Source organism: Periplaneta americana, chromosome 4, assembly GCF_040183065.1.
Source record: "Periplaneta americana isolate PAMFEO1 chromosome 4, P.americana_PAMFEO1_priV1, whole genome shotgun sequence".
NCBI lineage: Eukaryota > Metazoa > Arthropoda > Insecta > Blattodea > Blattidae > Periplaneta > Periplaneta americana.
The window spans coordinates 94210116-94226845 of record NC_091120.1 but is presented as its reverse complement, the minus strand read 5'-3'; the positions used below and the strand labels follow the sequence as shown (position 1 = coordinate 94226845).

The 16730-nt window shown below is 36.9% G+C and overlaps 1 protein-coding gene across 1 annotated transcript in view; it reads left to right on the top strand.

Moving 5' to 3' along the window:
* The window catches only part of LOC138698056 (uncharacterized), a 44384-nt gene extending 29481 nt beyond the window's left edge, over window positions 1-14903 (top strand). The window contains exons 6-7 of the mRNA XM_069823738.1: window positions 5131-5240; window positions 12454-14903. Of these exons, the coding sequence (XP_069679839.1) occupies window positions 5131-5234 (104 nt within the window). The 3' untranslated portion in view covers window positions 5235-5240; window positions 12454-14903. The remainder of the gene's footprint in view (window positions 1-5130; window positions 5241-12453) is intronic.
* The last annotated feature ends 1827 nt before the right edge of the window (window positions 14904-16730 follow it).

Below are 16730 nucleotides of genomic sequence, written 5' to 3'. Positions count from 1 at the left end.
ATTGCAATTCTTCCACTAGTCTTTTCTTGTCCGTCATCAATTCTTCCACTGCTTTACTCCTAACCCATTATTATACCAAAAATACTACAACCCCCCCTCCTGTATGACACATTTCCCCTCACTCTACATCTCTATTTGAACTTTTCACTACTCACTTTTCCACATTGCTACTTTATTTTAGGTCTTAGTTTTCTTTTCTCAAGATTTATTTCCCCTCCACACCATTTCCTTGAGTCATTCTGTTTTTTCACCTTGTTTTCCCTTTTTCCTTCATCACTGCTCCCTGAACTATCTCCTACTTCAGTTACTCTACTTCTAGTCAGCCTCGATTTAGATCTTAGTTCCTTCACCCGACTAAAGCTAAATATATTTTGCTTCATAAAATAAAGCTATATGGATAGGCCTAATGACAGGTGTGCATCAAAATATAAACGTTTTTCGCTGTGACAAAAGTTTTTGTTCGAAACGAGTAGAAGATAGAAATTAATAAGTAATACAGGGTGTCCGAGAAGTCACGAAACATTTTTGGATTAAACCACTATAATGCATTTGAAAAGTGTAGAATCCAAGAGAATACACCGTAAGTACGTGAAATCAGTGCAGTTCGATATGACTGGCCTGCATGTCGACGCACAGCTGTCATCACTCTGCGGTGGATCTGAACATTTTCTGCAACATTGCTGGGGTAATGGTATTCACTGCTACCGCAATGCGTTCACGCAGATGTTGCAACTCCCTAATCTTGATCTTGTACACCTGACTCTTCATGTAATCCCATATAAAGAAGTTCAAGGATGTCAGATCAGGCGAGCGTGCTGACCAGAATTGTGATGAGTCCCTCCCAATCCAGCGTCTGAGGAACGTCTGGTCCAGGTAATCACGCACAATGTGCTAAACGAGCGATGGAGTGCCGTCTTGTTGGAATACTACCGTATCCAGACTGTCAGGAAACAATTGGGGCTCCAGGAATTGCTGGAAAATATCCAGTACAGATGAACAACGATCGAGAAAACGAGACTAACAGCGCCCGCAAAGCCGAAAAACGCACTGCAATGTTGTATTACGTCGCGTCCTTGACGTAAAGACTGGTTGTGAGTCTTCCGAGACTCGTTATTGATCATCTCCCGAAGTCCCGAAGTCAGCAGTTGTTTATACCTGACTGAACTTTTATCTACTTTGGCAACTGTTATATATGTATAAACAAACAAGTAGCCTATTTGAAACAGCTCTACCTTTCAGTGTATAATAATCCGTTCCCCAGTCTTTATTTAATTACTAGGCCCTTATTAAAAGGCTAGGAATTTTCTTTTCATATGTTTAAGATCAAGTGTGTAATCTCAAGTAAAAAGATATTAACGTTATGTTTTTATGTTTCTTAAAATGCAAATTTATTTGAGATTTTTTTTTATTACCATAGTTAATATCATATAATAGAACCAGAACATTTTGATAACTAATTGTAAGATACTGTTCTGTTTTATCTTTTTGTCTCATTTAAACATTTATGTTATTTATTTCAATTATATATGTTATTCAAAGTTACGAAATCTTTCCACTCCGATCAAATGCTATTTCGAGAATGACGAGCGAGACTCGAAGCGCAGCGAGAATGACGAGCCGAGACTCGAAAGACAAATGCAGCCAGGTACGTTGTTGAGGTGACTTTATTCAGCAAACATATATGGTCCGTAAATGCGCTGTTGAGTCAACTCCAACCACACGTTCACGTTTGGAGTGTTTCTTTTCCATTCCATGACCTTATGTGGCTGCTCATCAGCCTATATCTTGCTGTTGTGGCGTTTGATGTTACCACAGGTGTGGAACGTGGCCTCATCATTGCACAGCACGTGTTACAACAAACGTTCATTGTCCATTGCCTCAAGGAGATCGGTGCACATGGCCATGCGTGCCGCATAGTCCTCAGGTTCAAGATGATGAAGCACTTGGATGTGGTTGGCCCTTTTTTTAGTACGAAGCGTAAGGTTTGCTACAGAGTGGAGTTCGGGATGCCATGTTCCCGACTGAGACGACACGTGTCAACACATTTGAACTCTGCTCGATTGCATGTCGTATGGTCTCTGCAGTTTCCTGTGGCGTTCTTGGCCGTCCGGAACGTTTCCTTTGAAGTACACTCCCTGTTTGCCGGAACGTGTTCACCATAAGTCTGATGTTTGTTCGCGTTGGAGGTTTCTGGTAACGTTGGCGAAACCGTTCTTGGATCTCAGCAAAGGACAGCCCACTGATTCTCCAGGATACGACCGCTATTCATTGTGTGGTCAACAGATTACCTACAATTTAGAGAACAAAATTAACGTTTTCCAGGGAATGAATCGTGACTTCTGGGGCACTCTGTATATTCTACTTCAATTTATGGCTCTCTGCCAACGCTGGTCCTGATTCCACGTCTGAAGAAATCTGCTGGATTGAAGTTAAAGAAGTCGTAAACCATCTTCGTTATTAAAAGTGTTTCCCTTGAAAATTGTTGTATAGAGAACGGAAATCTTGACGCACCTAACACTATCTCGAACTGGGAATCTTGACGCACCTAACACTATCTCGAACTGGGAATCTTGACGCACCCAACACTATCTCGAACTGGGAATCTTGACGCACCTAACACTATCTCGAACTGGGAATCTTGGCGCACCTAACACTATCTCGAACTGGGAATCTTGGCCCATCTAACACTATCTCGAATTGGGAATCTTGGCGCACCTAACACTATCTCGAACTGGGAATCTTGGCCCATCTAACACTATCTCGAATTGGGAATCTTAGCGCACCTAACACTATTTCGAACTGGGAATCTTGGCGCATCTAACACTATCTCGAACTGGGAATTTGACGCATCTAACACTATCTCGAACTGGGAATCTAGGCGCATCTAACACTATTTCGAACTGGGAATCTTGGCGCATCTAACACTATCTCGAACTGGGAATCTTGGCGCGTCTAACACTATCTCGAACTGGGAATTTGACGCATCTAACACTATCCCGAACTGAGAATCTTGGCGCACCTAACACTATCTCGAATAGGAATCTTGGCGCACCTAACACTATCTCGAACTGGGAATCATCGCGCATCTGACACTATCTCGAACTGGGAATCTTGGCGTATCTAATACTATCTCGAATTGGGAATCTTAACGCACCTAACACTATCTCGAACTGAGAATCTAGGCGCATCTAACACTATCTCGAACTGGGAATCTTGGTGCACCCAAAACTATCTCGAACTGGGAATCTTAACGTTTCTAATACTATCTCGAACTGAGAATCTAGGCGCATCTAACACTATCTCGAACTGGGAATCTTGGTGCACCCAAAACTATCTCGAACTGGGAATCTTGGCGCACCTAACACTATCTCGAACTGGGAATCATCGCGCATCTGACACTATCTCGAACTGGGAATCTTGGCGTATCTAACACTATCTCGAATTGGGAATCTTAACGGACCTAACACTATCTCGAACTGAGAATCTAGGCGCATCTAACACTATCTCGAACTGGGAATCTTGGTGCACCCAAAACTATCTCGAACTGGGAATCTTGGCGCACCTAACACTATCTCGAACTGGGAATCATCGCGCATCTAACACTATCTCGAACTGGGAATCTTGGCGTATCTGACACTATCTCGAATTGGGAATCATCGCGCATCTAACACTATCTCAAACTGGGAATCTTGGCGCATCTAACACTATCTCGAACTGGGAATCTTGGCGCACCTAACACTATCTCGAACTGGGAATCATCGCGCATCTAACACTATCTTGAACTGGGAATCTTGGCGCATTTAACACTATCTCGAACTGGGAATCTTGGCGTATCTAACACTCTCGAACTGAGAATTTTGTGCGCATCTAATAGGCTTACTATCTCGAACTGGGAATCTTGGCGCATCTAACACTATCTCGAGCTGAGAATCTTTGCTCACCTAACTCTACCTCGAACTGAGAATCTTGGCGCATCTACCACTATCTCGAGCCGGAAGTCGTGGCGTACCCAACACCATGTCGGAGGTCAGCTGAGGTGACCATGTCGCATCTTGGTGCGTTCCAGAGGAACAGAATAATAAATTTATAGTAAAGAATTGAACAAAAAGGTTCAGCTTCCTTGTTGATGAAGCCGATATGTAGCTACCTGGAAAACGTAGGATGTCTCTACGACTAAGCAAAATTTTCGGGATAATCCGTTGATGAGCTTTTATAAAATTATGATTTTACAGAGATTAAGTCTAGATCCTTAAGAATAATTTATTTATGTGCACAAACGCTCACGAGAGTTAGTTATAGATTCTAGACTACCTATTACATTTTATAAGAAGCCGAAACCTCACTTTATTATGAACATCTATCATTGAACTTTAGCATGAACGAGAAATTACTTGAATAATTTGAAGGAAAAATTGTTCTGGGGCCGGGTATCGAACCCGGAACTTTGGCTGAGTGCGCCAACGCTCTACCGACTGAGCTATCCAGGAACTGTACCTAACATCGACTCAATTTTTCCCTTTGTATCCACATATCGACTGGACTGACAGGCCGTCAAAGACCCAACATTGAGTGCACACAAACTCTGTGTGACTTGAATTGTGGTTTTCTGGTAACGAACAGTGACATATATTATACAAATCTGGCTTTCAGGTATAGCTCCCTGTGAAGCTGAGAAATTACTTATTCGTCAGGAATATGAATATTCTAATAGGCCTATACGAGGTTCCTGCCTTTCCTTAACGTAATTGATGATTTACTGCACTCGTTACAGTTATGTAACCCTGACAAATGCAGACCACGTGTTGATATATTAGACTCACCTTAATGTAGATGCCTCGCTAATTCAGAACACAATTGTTAAAGTATATTGTTTATCATTCACTTATCCCCCAATTTCATGTAATTATCCTTACCCGTCACTGAATAACATAAAGTTGAGAATTTATAGTCCATGAGTTTGAACATGATAGTTCCTTAAATTGTAAGCATACTACAACCAAACTGAATAAATACATTTCCAAATATATGAGAAAAAATATATATAAATATTTAGGTATATATATACTTATATATCCATAATTATATAATATATGTATCAGTTGAATATGAATGTATTATTTGTGTTGACAGGGTTGTACATGTACTTCCTGCTCGTGGTGCGTAGTTATCATCGCAGTCTGAGTGCAGGGGTGATACACCAAAACATGACAATGGTTGTCGACGTCAAGAAGTGATGACAGGTACAAAATGGTATTAGGCCTATTCAATATTAATGCGTTTGTGTTCTTCGTGATGAGCTCTGTGTGTTCAAGTCTATTATCCGTAATATGTTTATATATTGTTAGGTATCCTAACCATTATTAACTCGTTAGTATATGTTTTAAGGTCTTCGGATATAGGTTTGAATACCACTTGGTATGTTTACCTGGTTGAGTTTTTTATGAGGTTATGTAAAGGGAATTTCAGGGAATTCATGGTGAATACTCGCCCTCATCTTGGTATCACCAATTCAATACCTTTAAGTATTTTTATGTTTCAAAGTGAATTACTCGTACATCATCCGTAATACGTTTATGTGTTCATATGTGTTCAAACCAAGTTATCTTATTCTTAATATACATTCATATTTCTATATGCCGAAGTCAATATCTCATCCGTAATACGTTTATATACTGCTAACTCACCCCGATTTCTTCACTCTTCATTTTAATTATTAGTGTGCATCTTTTCACAAGTGAGGAGAAAGCTCAGTGCTGTTCTCTGTAATGTTCGGTTTTTTTACTTGCCCAGTATTCAAAATCGTTTATTTCACTGGAAATGGAACCTTTTTCGTCTACAAGTACATTAGAGTTGTAAGTTATGATTTAGTCCTAATTTAATCAAAACATTCTCCGAATTCTTTGCCATCTGACAAATAAATTTGTTTCCTGCGTTTTGCATTTTGCCTTCAGAACCATTTAGCAGCTGGAAATAATCATTATTTTGTATAATTTCGCTTGGGCCTCTCTTATATTCTTTTCTTTTAAGATTTTTTTTTTATTATGCAGTAAGCATCCTGCAAATTCATAATTTTACTATATACGTCCAGTCCTTTAAAATATGTTATATCATAATTATATAGGATATATGAATTGGTTGACTTGTTCCAATGTTTTATTTTCTACTGAAGTGCTTATTTTAAGCGTATATTTAATTTTAGGTAACATTGCTTTGGTTTTATGTGCTCGTTTGTTTACATTATATTTTGCTTATTTAACTTCAAGCTCTGTAATATGAAAACATTATCAACAGTAATCTCACTAGAGGTTTTGATTTATCTAGAGAAAATCAAAACTCGAGTGGGATTTAATTGACTATTACACGATTAGAAGAAAGTATATAAAGATTAGAAGTAACAAAGTACTCCAATACAATAAAATATTAATTGACTTACGAAAATACAACTGTCTTCAAATGTATTATTGTACCATCTCAACATTACAAATATTACTCTAGATGCATGCTAGATGGCAGTAGTGAGTTATGATTACTAGCAATGCCTTCTCGTCGAGAAGTTATCGATCTATATCACGATAGCAGTGTTACTAGTCAAGAAGGCTTTGTTGATTCAGTTTCATTTTTATTAAAACATTCCCTTCAATTATCCGAATCCCAGTAATCAACGTCACTTGACACATGATTTTCAATAAATCTTAATATTAAACAATCTCTGATACGTGACTATCCATAATATCATATAGCGGAAGCTATAACATAACCTAAATAATATACACAAGTGTTAGTAAAGTTTTAATTGTATGTTTATGTATTTATTCATACTGCAATGGGTATATACCCGGTGGCAGTGGTAACTAATTACACTCAATAATGACAATAATAAACTTATTAATTAAAAATACAATTAATAATAATACTAATAATTAATACTAATAATAATAATAATAACAACAACAGGGAATATACTAAATTAAATGAAACGATCACTTAAAATAACATTTGAAATATTCTAATTTGTATCTTAAAACTAAGATCGAACTAAAACCCACGAGTATATGTTCATATCTGCACAAGTACCTTTCAACATTACACTCATTTCGCTGTCAACTCACTCACTGCACTGGAACTACGACACATTTCATTGATTCTATCCTGATTTCACTAACACTTCAAAAACATTTCACTGTTCAAATTCTTTGCACTGCCACTATAAACTATAAAGCTTCACTGACAGGAACACGTTTCACTTACACAGCACACTTCACTGGCACGACATACTTCTTCACTGATACAACACACTTCACTGACACAACATAATTCTTCACTGATACAACACTTCATTTACACCCTTTAAATACTGTGTATAATTACCGTCTATTAGTAAGGTCCTTAAGCCTATTTTTAAATACATTTTTGGTTGTTGGTAAAGCCTTTAGTAAGTCTGCAGGTAAAGCATTCCAGTCCCTGATAGTACGATTGAGAAAAGAAAACTTTCCAGTGTCCGTCCTCTGCCTTCTTTCCCTCAATTTATATGAGTGGTCGTTCCTTGAAGAGTAATTTGGCGGCTGCAACCTATTTTTTATTTCTCTCCAGGCAGGCTCACCTCTGTATGTTTTGAACAGTGCACATAATCTAATTCGCGTTCTCCTGTCCGTGAGTGTGTCCCATTTTAATGGTGAATTTTTCCGACAACACTTAAGAGCCCGTTTTTGAATCTTTTCCAGTGTCTTAATATGTTCTAATCTGTAAGGATCCCAACATGAAGCACCATATTCCATTACTGGACGTACTAGTGATTTATATGCAATCTATTTGGATTTATCAGAACCTTTTCTTAATACCCTCATCACAAAGTGTAACGCTCTCCATGCCTTTCCCGCTGTGTCTGTAACGTGTTCCCCCCAGCCGAGATCGCTGCTAAATGTTATTCCGAGGTATTTACATTTGTTAACTTCCGGAATGGTTTCATCCCCTAACGTATACGATGCGGCTATTTTATTTCTTTTCCTTGTAAAGTTGATGGCTTTGCTCTTTAGAGAATTTATTTTCATTTTGTTGGTTATTGCCCAATCGTTTATTCTATTGAGGTCATTCTGGAGAAGAATAGTATCTTCACGACTTTTTATTTCCCTGTATATCATACAATCATCCGCGAATAAGCGAACCCTAGACAAGATATTAACTGGCAGATCATTTACAAAAGCCAAGAACAGAAGAGGCCCCAAGACACTACCCTGCGGGACCCCGGAAGTAATTTCAATTGGGTTCGATAATTCCTCCTCTACCCGTACTCTCTGAGTGCGACAAGTTAAAAATTCCTTGATCCACTGGAGCACTCTGAAGTCAATCCCCGTTGATTGTAGTTTAACCAACAATATATCGTGTGGGACTATATCGAATGCGCGTGAAAAGTCAATAATCACTGCATCTACTTGGCTATTGGAATCTATTCCGTCTTCTAAATCCTGACATACCGTTACTAATTGACTCTCACATGAATAGCCCCCCCGAAGTCCATGCTGACAGTTATGTAACCAATTTGAATCATCCCAATGCTGCCTTAGTTAAGCTGAAATCAAGTGTTCCATCTGTTTGCAAACCACAGAGGTGAGGCTGACCGGTCTGTAATTTTTTTGTATCTGAGCGAGACCCTGACTTATAAATTGGTACCACTATTGCATCTTTCCAATCTCGCGGGACAGTACCATTGTTATTTGATATTTCAAATATACGCACTAGATAGGGAATCATGGCTTCCCCTCCCAATTTCAGTACGTCTCCGGCGATACCATCAGGTCCTACTGATTTATGAGTTTTCAATTTAGTGATCCTTCTCCTTATGTCCCTAGGCTTGATAGAAAACTGACCCGTATTTTCCACAGAAGCTAAGTGTGGTACTATTATCCTCATCCCAAAAACAGTGGCATAATAGGAATTTAATTTTTCTGCTTTTTCGCTGTCCTGTACGATAAATTGATTGCGGTAATTTTTTAGGGGGAGGCTCGAATAGTTTTCCTTGCGTCGTCTCTTCACATATTTATAAAATTCCCCCCACCCGTTTTGTTCACCTTTGAAAAGTTTATTTAGGTAATTTTCCTGCGCTATCTTCTTCGCATTAAGCAGTTCTTTCGATAGTTGTGTGAATTTTGTTTGTTTTGCAAGGCTTTCCTTGCCGACAATGATATAAAAAATAAACATGAATAATTTTAAAAGGAATAATTATTGAATGTACAATTTTCAAATTTGAATGTGGTTGGTGGTTCAATTGATGTTATATTGGAAGTGTGCGTAATAAGTGGAACTCGTTGATGTAGGCCTACATGGTGTATTCAACTTATTCAGGATTTCCGAATGGTGCTCTTCATTTATTTGTAAATAGGATTTCAGAAGATGCATTGGTATGACAGACCAGCGCAGTGTGAAATGTTGGCAAACAAAGAAACAAATACGATGAAAGAGTAACGGAACGGAGAAAAACTCTCTCCGGCGCCGGGATTTGAACCCGGGTTTTCAGCTCTACGTGCTGACGCTTTATCCACTAAGCCACACCGGATTCCACCCCGGCGTCGGAAGAACCGTCTCAGTTTTTAAGTTCCAACTCTTGGGTTGCTTATTCCGTCGGATCCCGGCCAAATAGTCACTCATTACGAGTGCACCTCAGCACATGTGTGGACTTCGGTCCTAGGTTCATAGATACCTATGACGTAGTGCAGAGGGCGGCCACTAGAGGGAACTCAAGAGTTGGAACTTACCGAGGTATTTACGATTCTTCCGACGCCGGGGTGGAATCCGGTGTGGCTTAGTGGATAAAGCGTCAGCACGTAGAGCTGAAAACCCGGGTTCAAATCCCGGCGCCGGAGAGAGTTTTTCTCCGTTCCATTACTCTTTCATCGTATGATGTCGCAGAATATCTGCATGGAAATATCATATGTACTTCGGTACATTATAATAATAAAGAAACAAATGCTAGGGACGCGATAAAATTAAACAAATGCTAGGGACGCGATAAAATTGTGCGATAAGCAGCCATGATTGGTTGAAAGACGTCCTTTCGTACCGTTTTATTGGTCGAAAGTAGTGTGACATAGTAAAAGTGTAATAGTCATAATAAATTACCTCCTACATGATTTAAAACTCTATAAGGCAGGATAAGAAAGCTTTAAGGAATGGTGTAACAAATTACATCAATTAAGGAAATTAACTAAGCAAGTTTTAGCCTTAAAAAGAGTCGATTTATGCATCATGACAGGCTTATTGACAAGGCATTGTACAGTACACACACAAGATAGAAATTCCAAGTAGAAACTTTGTGATCTAAAATAATAAACCACTTGGTATGAAATCTATAAATTCATGTATTAAGCCTTAGGAGATATCAGTTGATTCGTATCATAAATCTGCTATAAAGGATATTTTCAAAGGAACTACAAGATCCATAAACTGAATAAGACTTCAGCGTTGTTTGCTTAACAGCTTCCTTTTGGTGTTGAAGAAATAGGCGCAATAGGTCCTTTAGCGATGAAGTGCTACCCGCCTCTAGTTCCTTTCTATTTATAATTTCACTTTCTCTTTGTTTAGTAATCTTTGATAGAAATATGTGAAAGTGTCAAAAAAAATAGTTCAGTATTTCAGCGAATTTAGAGTTCCTATTTGGGGCTTCCCCATTCTCTATCATGCCAATTAAAGTAAACTTCAGTCAATAAAAATAGTCAGTCGATTAAAATATACAGAGTGAACCGTAAGCAATGTCAATAATTCTGGCGGGTGATTTCTTGAGTAAAATACTATTTTGCTGTATTTTGAATAATTTTACAGAAAAACGTGCATTTTAAAATACATGAATTATGAGGACTTGCAACGCTGAGCCCTACAACTAGCTGGGAGTTGTGTTGCTCTGAACAAAACATTCCACCTGGGTTGTTGAAGGTTAATACCATCATGCCATGCACATTGCATTTAAACTCGTAAGAAAAAATACAGATATACCGTTTAATTTTTGTGTTTAATCTGTGTTAGATAAGAGAGAATGAACACTGTTTGTTTCAAGTTAAACAAAATTTTGGAGGATTTAAAATAAACTCTGTAACATAATTTTAATTAAATGTTGAGAGAACACAGGCAATAAGATACGCTTCTTTCAAACTAAATGGATAACATTAAGAAATATTTCTACACTCCCATGTCAATTGAATATTGTAGAGATCCTGAACAGTAATGATGCATATTTCACGTTATAAAAATAAAAATTTTAAACATTTAAAACTCTAAAGGAAAAAATAAAAATACGAAATGCTTATTTCACGTTGAAGTAACGAACAAAATTAAAACAGTATTAGGCCTATTATGAAACAAGAGTATAATGTTATAGTTTATTACATGAGTAAATGTTATGAAATGAACGTAGTGAGTTTGATATCTTTTACGAATGTAATAGTTTTATAAAATAGAAATGAGTTTCATTCTCTATTTTATTGTACGACAGTATTATAAAAGAAAATTAATAAAGAAATAACATCAGATTTGTAATGATGTAAAATAATAAACCACTTTGATATCATGGTCTATGAAAAAAAGAGGTTGCTATGACAAATCTGATATTTTAAATATTACAGCGCTGGCAAATCTTTTCATAATGTTAACTTGTGGTACAAGTTATGCCTTAGAATTCATGACGTTTTAGTTGTCATGGTAATATTTTAGGCACTAGCACGATAATGTGGCATATTAAGCACGATTTTCACTAACGATAAAGACTGTTTATAATACTAATGTACAAACAATTTTATTTTCAAACTTTTCGACTTAATTTTAATTGCATATTCGGTGAACGCAGCCAATAAGAAAAGCTTATTTTACATTATACAAATGCAATTGATGATTTAAAAAATCTCCTTCTGTCATACTACGAGCATTTCCTTCAACCAGTTAGAAATAGTTACCTCCCACATTAATTTCTTAAAGTAGAAATCGGTTTCCTTGTCTCACCCATTCCTTACATAAACGAGGTAGCTTCACAGTGTTGTCACAGCGCAGCAAGGTTTAAAATTCCTTTGCGAAACGAAAACTTCCATTGGTTTGGATCAAATTTCTGCACATTTAAAGAACAAAACTGAAATTATTTAAGTCATCTATTATCATAATACACTGCTCTCTTAAACTGACTTAGCATAGCTTTCCCAAAATATGCTATGAAATGTTTCCTATAAAATAATTGTTTCTCTAGCAAAGAAGCACAAAGGAGCAAAATTGATTAAACTTCTTCTTTGTTTTAAATAACTCAAGGAATAACCCCTTGAAATTAATAACATTACTTACGGTTCATCCTGTATATCTCTGGCATTTTCAATGTGTACTACCGTATGAAGCACAGTTTATAACAAATCCCTTTCCTTCAAAAAAATAAATTCTGCTATGTTAGTACTTTCGCCAGTTTCTATTCTTGGTCGTGTGTTTCAGGATGGTTCTGGGTGGAGCATTTGCTGGAGCAGTGGCCATATTCGACACGTTTGGGATGGATAAATTTTTCCAGAAAAAGTTGTACTGTAAAACACTCTGTTCTAAGCAAACTATGTTCCTCCGTTTATTAGTAACATTCCACACATTCGCACCTGTTACATGCTTAGAGTAAACCAAAGCACGAGTGTTTAACACACGACACGACACTTATTTAAATATACTGCTTGAAGCATTATCATTTTATATTGGAAGAACTGACGTAATGGAGCGAGGACTGTCGACTGTCGACCCAGAAAGCCACTGCATTACTTATGTTGTATGAGGTATGCAAACTGACAGCATGGATGCCAGTACATACCTTATTACTGAGATTGAGTGTGGTCTTTTCATGGGATACATGCCGTTTATTTTACCCTATACAACTGTATCAGAATTCATTTTTAGTGCCATTTAAAGTTGCAGATATGTTTTTCTCTGTATCTTCGATGTTTTCTTAAGATATCTGCAACAATGAAAACAGGAAAAAAGTGGCAGCTAATAAGATGTGTCAAGTATAAGAAATGCGTTTACGATCTGTAATTTCTTTGTAGGCCAAGATGTACTTTTTTCGTGATTTCTGCAAATATTTCGGACTGTATTCGCCTGTTTCACAAATCCTTATAGCACTTCCCCGTAATACATCTAAAGCCTGGTCCACAATAAAACGGGAAAGGAAACGACAACGGGAACGAGAACGGAAATATTGTTAAATTAAATGTATTTAAATTCGCAATTAATTTTCACATCCCCGTTTCCGAGCTCCGGTAGGCTTCTCGTTAATTGTGAATGCTCACATTTAAATACATTTAATTTAACAATATTTCCATTCTTGTTCTCATTGTCGTTTCCGTTCCCGGTTTATTGTGGACCAGCCTTAAGGTAGACTGCGATCTTGAAGTACAGATTTTTGAAGACATATTTAAAGAACCAGTGCCGCTGTTGCAATTTTGTAGACTTTGTCAGACTTCGTATTTTGAGCTCGAGAATCATCTCTGCTTATTACTCGCACAAAGAATATACTGTACCTGATAGTGATGGCAGCATAGTTACAGTCACTGTAAAGGATAGCTAGCCTATACATTTTGTAAGAGTGAGCTCAGAAATTGCTTAGTATTCTTTAGAAATTATAATTTGGGATCTCTGTTAATTAATAAGACACGATTTTTACTTAAAAGTTTTGAGGTGAATTCTACGAAAAAAATTCGTTAACTGATTAATTGTGTTGTGTACAGTGTACTGAAATAAATGTTCGCATCAACCTTGCAACTAACCAGTTCATCAAATCAGCTATTTCTCAGAGAACATTGTTCTTGAAAAAGATAAACATTAGGACGGTTTAAAGTTTTGAAAGCCATACTGTGAAATATAACACTAACGGTAGCTATTCTACTTTACTTGATCTGTTGATGGGCTCTTATATAAAAAATACATACATACATACATACATACATACATACATGCATACATGCATACATGCATACATGCATACATGCATACATACATACATACATACATACATACATTACATATATACAATTAAACGTTGTACTGTTAATTATGAACGCTTTCTCTGATACAGCTGTTTAACATTGGTATAAGAATGGAATTATGAAACAGAGAATACAGCTGTTTAACATTGGTATAAGAATGGAATTATGAAACAGAGAATATGAGGGATTTGAAAGATGGCGTTCCTAGTCTATTTAATATTGCAAAATATTTTAATCGAAAGAAGAATAACACATATATCGAGAATTATTGAAATGCATCTAGACGTCTTATTGAGCGAGATGTGGTTTGTTCCGAAAAAAATATGATAGATTTTGTTATATATAGCGCGTTTCTAACATTTTGATCCTCAATCGAAGTTATGTGAAGCCTTGAACATAACATTGCATTCAGTCTTGACCCTTGAATTAGCCCTCATTGACTGAGAGTGCGCTACAGGGAGGCAATGAATGTGGTAAACTACTGTTGTGTCTGACACAATCCAGTCCTTATGAATTTTGTTTATTATAGTTTCATAATTTTAGCAAGTGTTAGTAGGTGAGTCATATGGCTACCATTTAAAATGTGATCAATAGGAGTCCATCAATAGGATTAACATACTTGAATATATGACAGAAAAGTACTTTAAGATTCTCGTATTATGACATTTAAATTTGTATTATGACACACAACTATATGCCCTCGAGCAGTCTTAAAACGTTTAAAGCATTTACAGAAATAACATCAGGAAGACTGGCTGAAGAGATAGACTGCTATTAAATATTTCGAGAAGTGAAGGCTAGTCAATTCCTGGAAAAAAAAGAGGGAAGGTTGAATATTTATGATATGCGTAATATCATGTATATTAGTTGTAGCTCAGCTAAGAATATTGTGTGAAATAAAAATATGTGTATTATATTTAACAGGCATTATTTAATTTTAACAACGGATTGTCTCATTTTGGGTTGTGACCATTCCTGCTTTGACTTGTTCCCTTGTAAGGATTTACTCAAACAGAAGAATATGCTGATATTTATCTTATTTTATTTTAAGGAACTCCCAAGTCAAAAAGCAAAAGAAATTAATTTTGACGTACAGAATTTGGATTTGGTTACAGACAGGTGAAAATACTTTTGCCGTCACTGCAAAAAATGTAATAGGTAGTAGCGCCATAAAGCTTGAATAATACCAGCAAGTACTCCTTAACTTTACTGATTTGCAGAGGAATGGATGTACTCCTATATGCTCCATTTACGGTACCAGGTTACGAAAGGATCGATTGTAATGTAAACGAACATTTCTTTGTGGATTGCTACCTCAACGCAGCAGCATTGAGACGTAAAGTTTCCAATAAAAAGGTACGCATATTTAATTAATTCTCAAGTTGCGAACAATATTCTATCAGCTTGTTCAAAGCTGAACTCAATTGAGTAGTGCTTAATGATACAGTATAATTTATACGAAAGATTCCATTACATAATTTCATGTAATTTTAAAATAACTGAATTAAAACACATCTTTTACAACTCACACTCCATTAAAAGATAACATTTGAAAGAAGTAAAATTAAGTTAATAACAAGAAAAGAAAAACTTAAATATGGCATAATAAATGTTATTTCTATTAACAAGCTTCACTAAATTTTTTAATATATTGTTCCAAGAGTCCACCATTTGCGTACTTACAACCTTCACACCTCTTTGTTCACATATATCGGACTCTAGAAAGCATTTCCATTTTATCCTATATTTCCTCAGCGACTTAAAAATACGTTCTTGGAGAGTTTCACGATTTTCTGTTTATATACCCCCAAAATATTAAAATCCACAGACTGAAGTCCGGCGATCTAGCAGGTCATCTGATCGGTCTATAGCCTGCACCTGTCAGAAAAACTATGACGTAATACGCTGTGGTTACCATAATATAAAAACGACATGGTTCTTCTACTTCTTAGGGAGACGTTTTCCAGCAAACTTGGAAGTGTGTCTTGCAGAAATACAAGGTAACTGCTCCTGTGAGCGCTGAGGAGGAATGTAGGGGCCAAATATACAATCACTGACGATTCCTGCCCATATGTTTACGCATATCTTTGCTGAAAATGATGTTGAATGTTATAAATAAAATTTTCTTCGGCCCACGTATTGGAATTGTGGAAATTGATAATGTCATATTTTGTGGAAGTAGCTTCGTCGGTTCCCAAAATTTATTTGCGTAAAATCTTGGCCCTACTGCAGGAACCAGAGGGAAGAAACTAGACTAGGAACGTGGTCTGCTTTTGAGACACATCGACCCACTGGATATGGTACGGTCACAATAATTTATTGTTCTTCTAAAATCCTGAGGACAGTCCAATGGAATATGTCAATCATACGAGGCATTCCAGGACTACTGTGCCGCTAGAGTCTCCATTCACAAGATTTAAAATTTGTTCCTCAGCTTCCGCTCTGTTCCTTAGTCGCTGTCCTTCGTATTAGACTTTACGCTTCAAGTTTCCAAAATCCTAGGCACTGTTAACACGAAGATTCTGAGACTTGGTGGCCGTGTGTCAGGAAAACTTTGCTGGTTTAGCCGGATAACTACAGTATATCGGCATTTTGAGCTATTTCACTGCAAATTAATAATGTGTCTACATAATCATGATTTGAAATTTGTTACTATCTCGTCGTATTCAAACTATCTTCAGGAAGGTGTGGCACTAAATTATTCTAGAATTCATCAATAGCACGTAAGTACGTACCTAACAGTTTCTA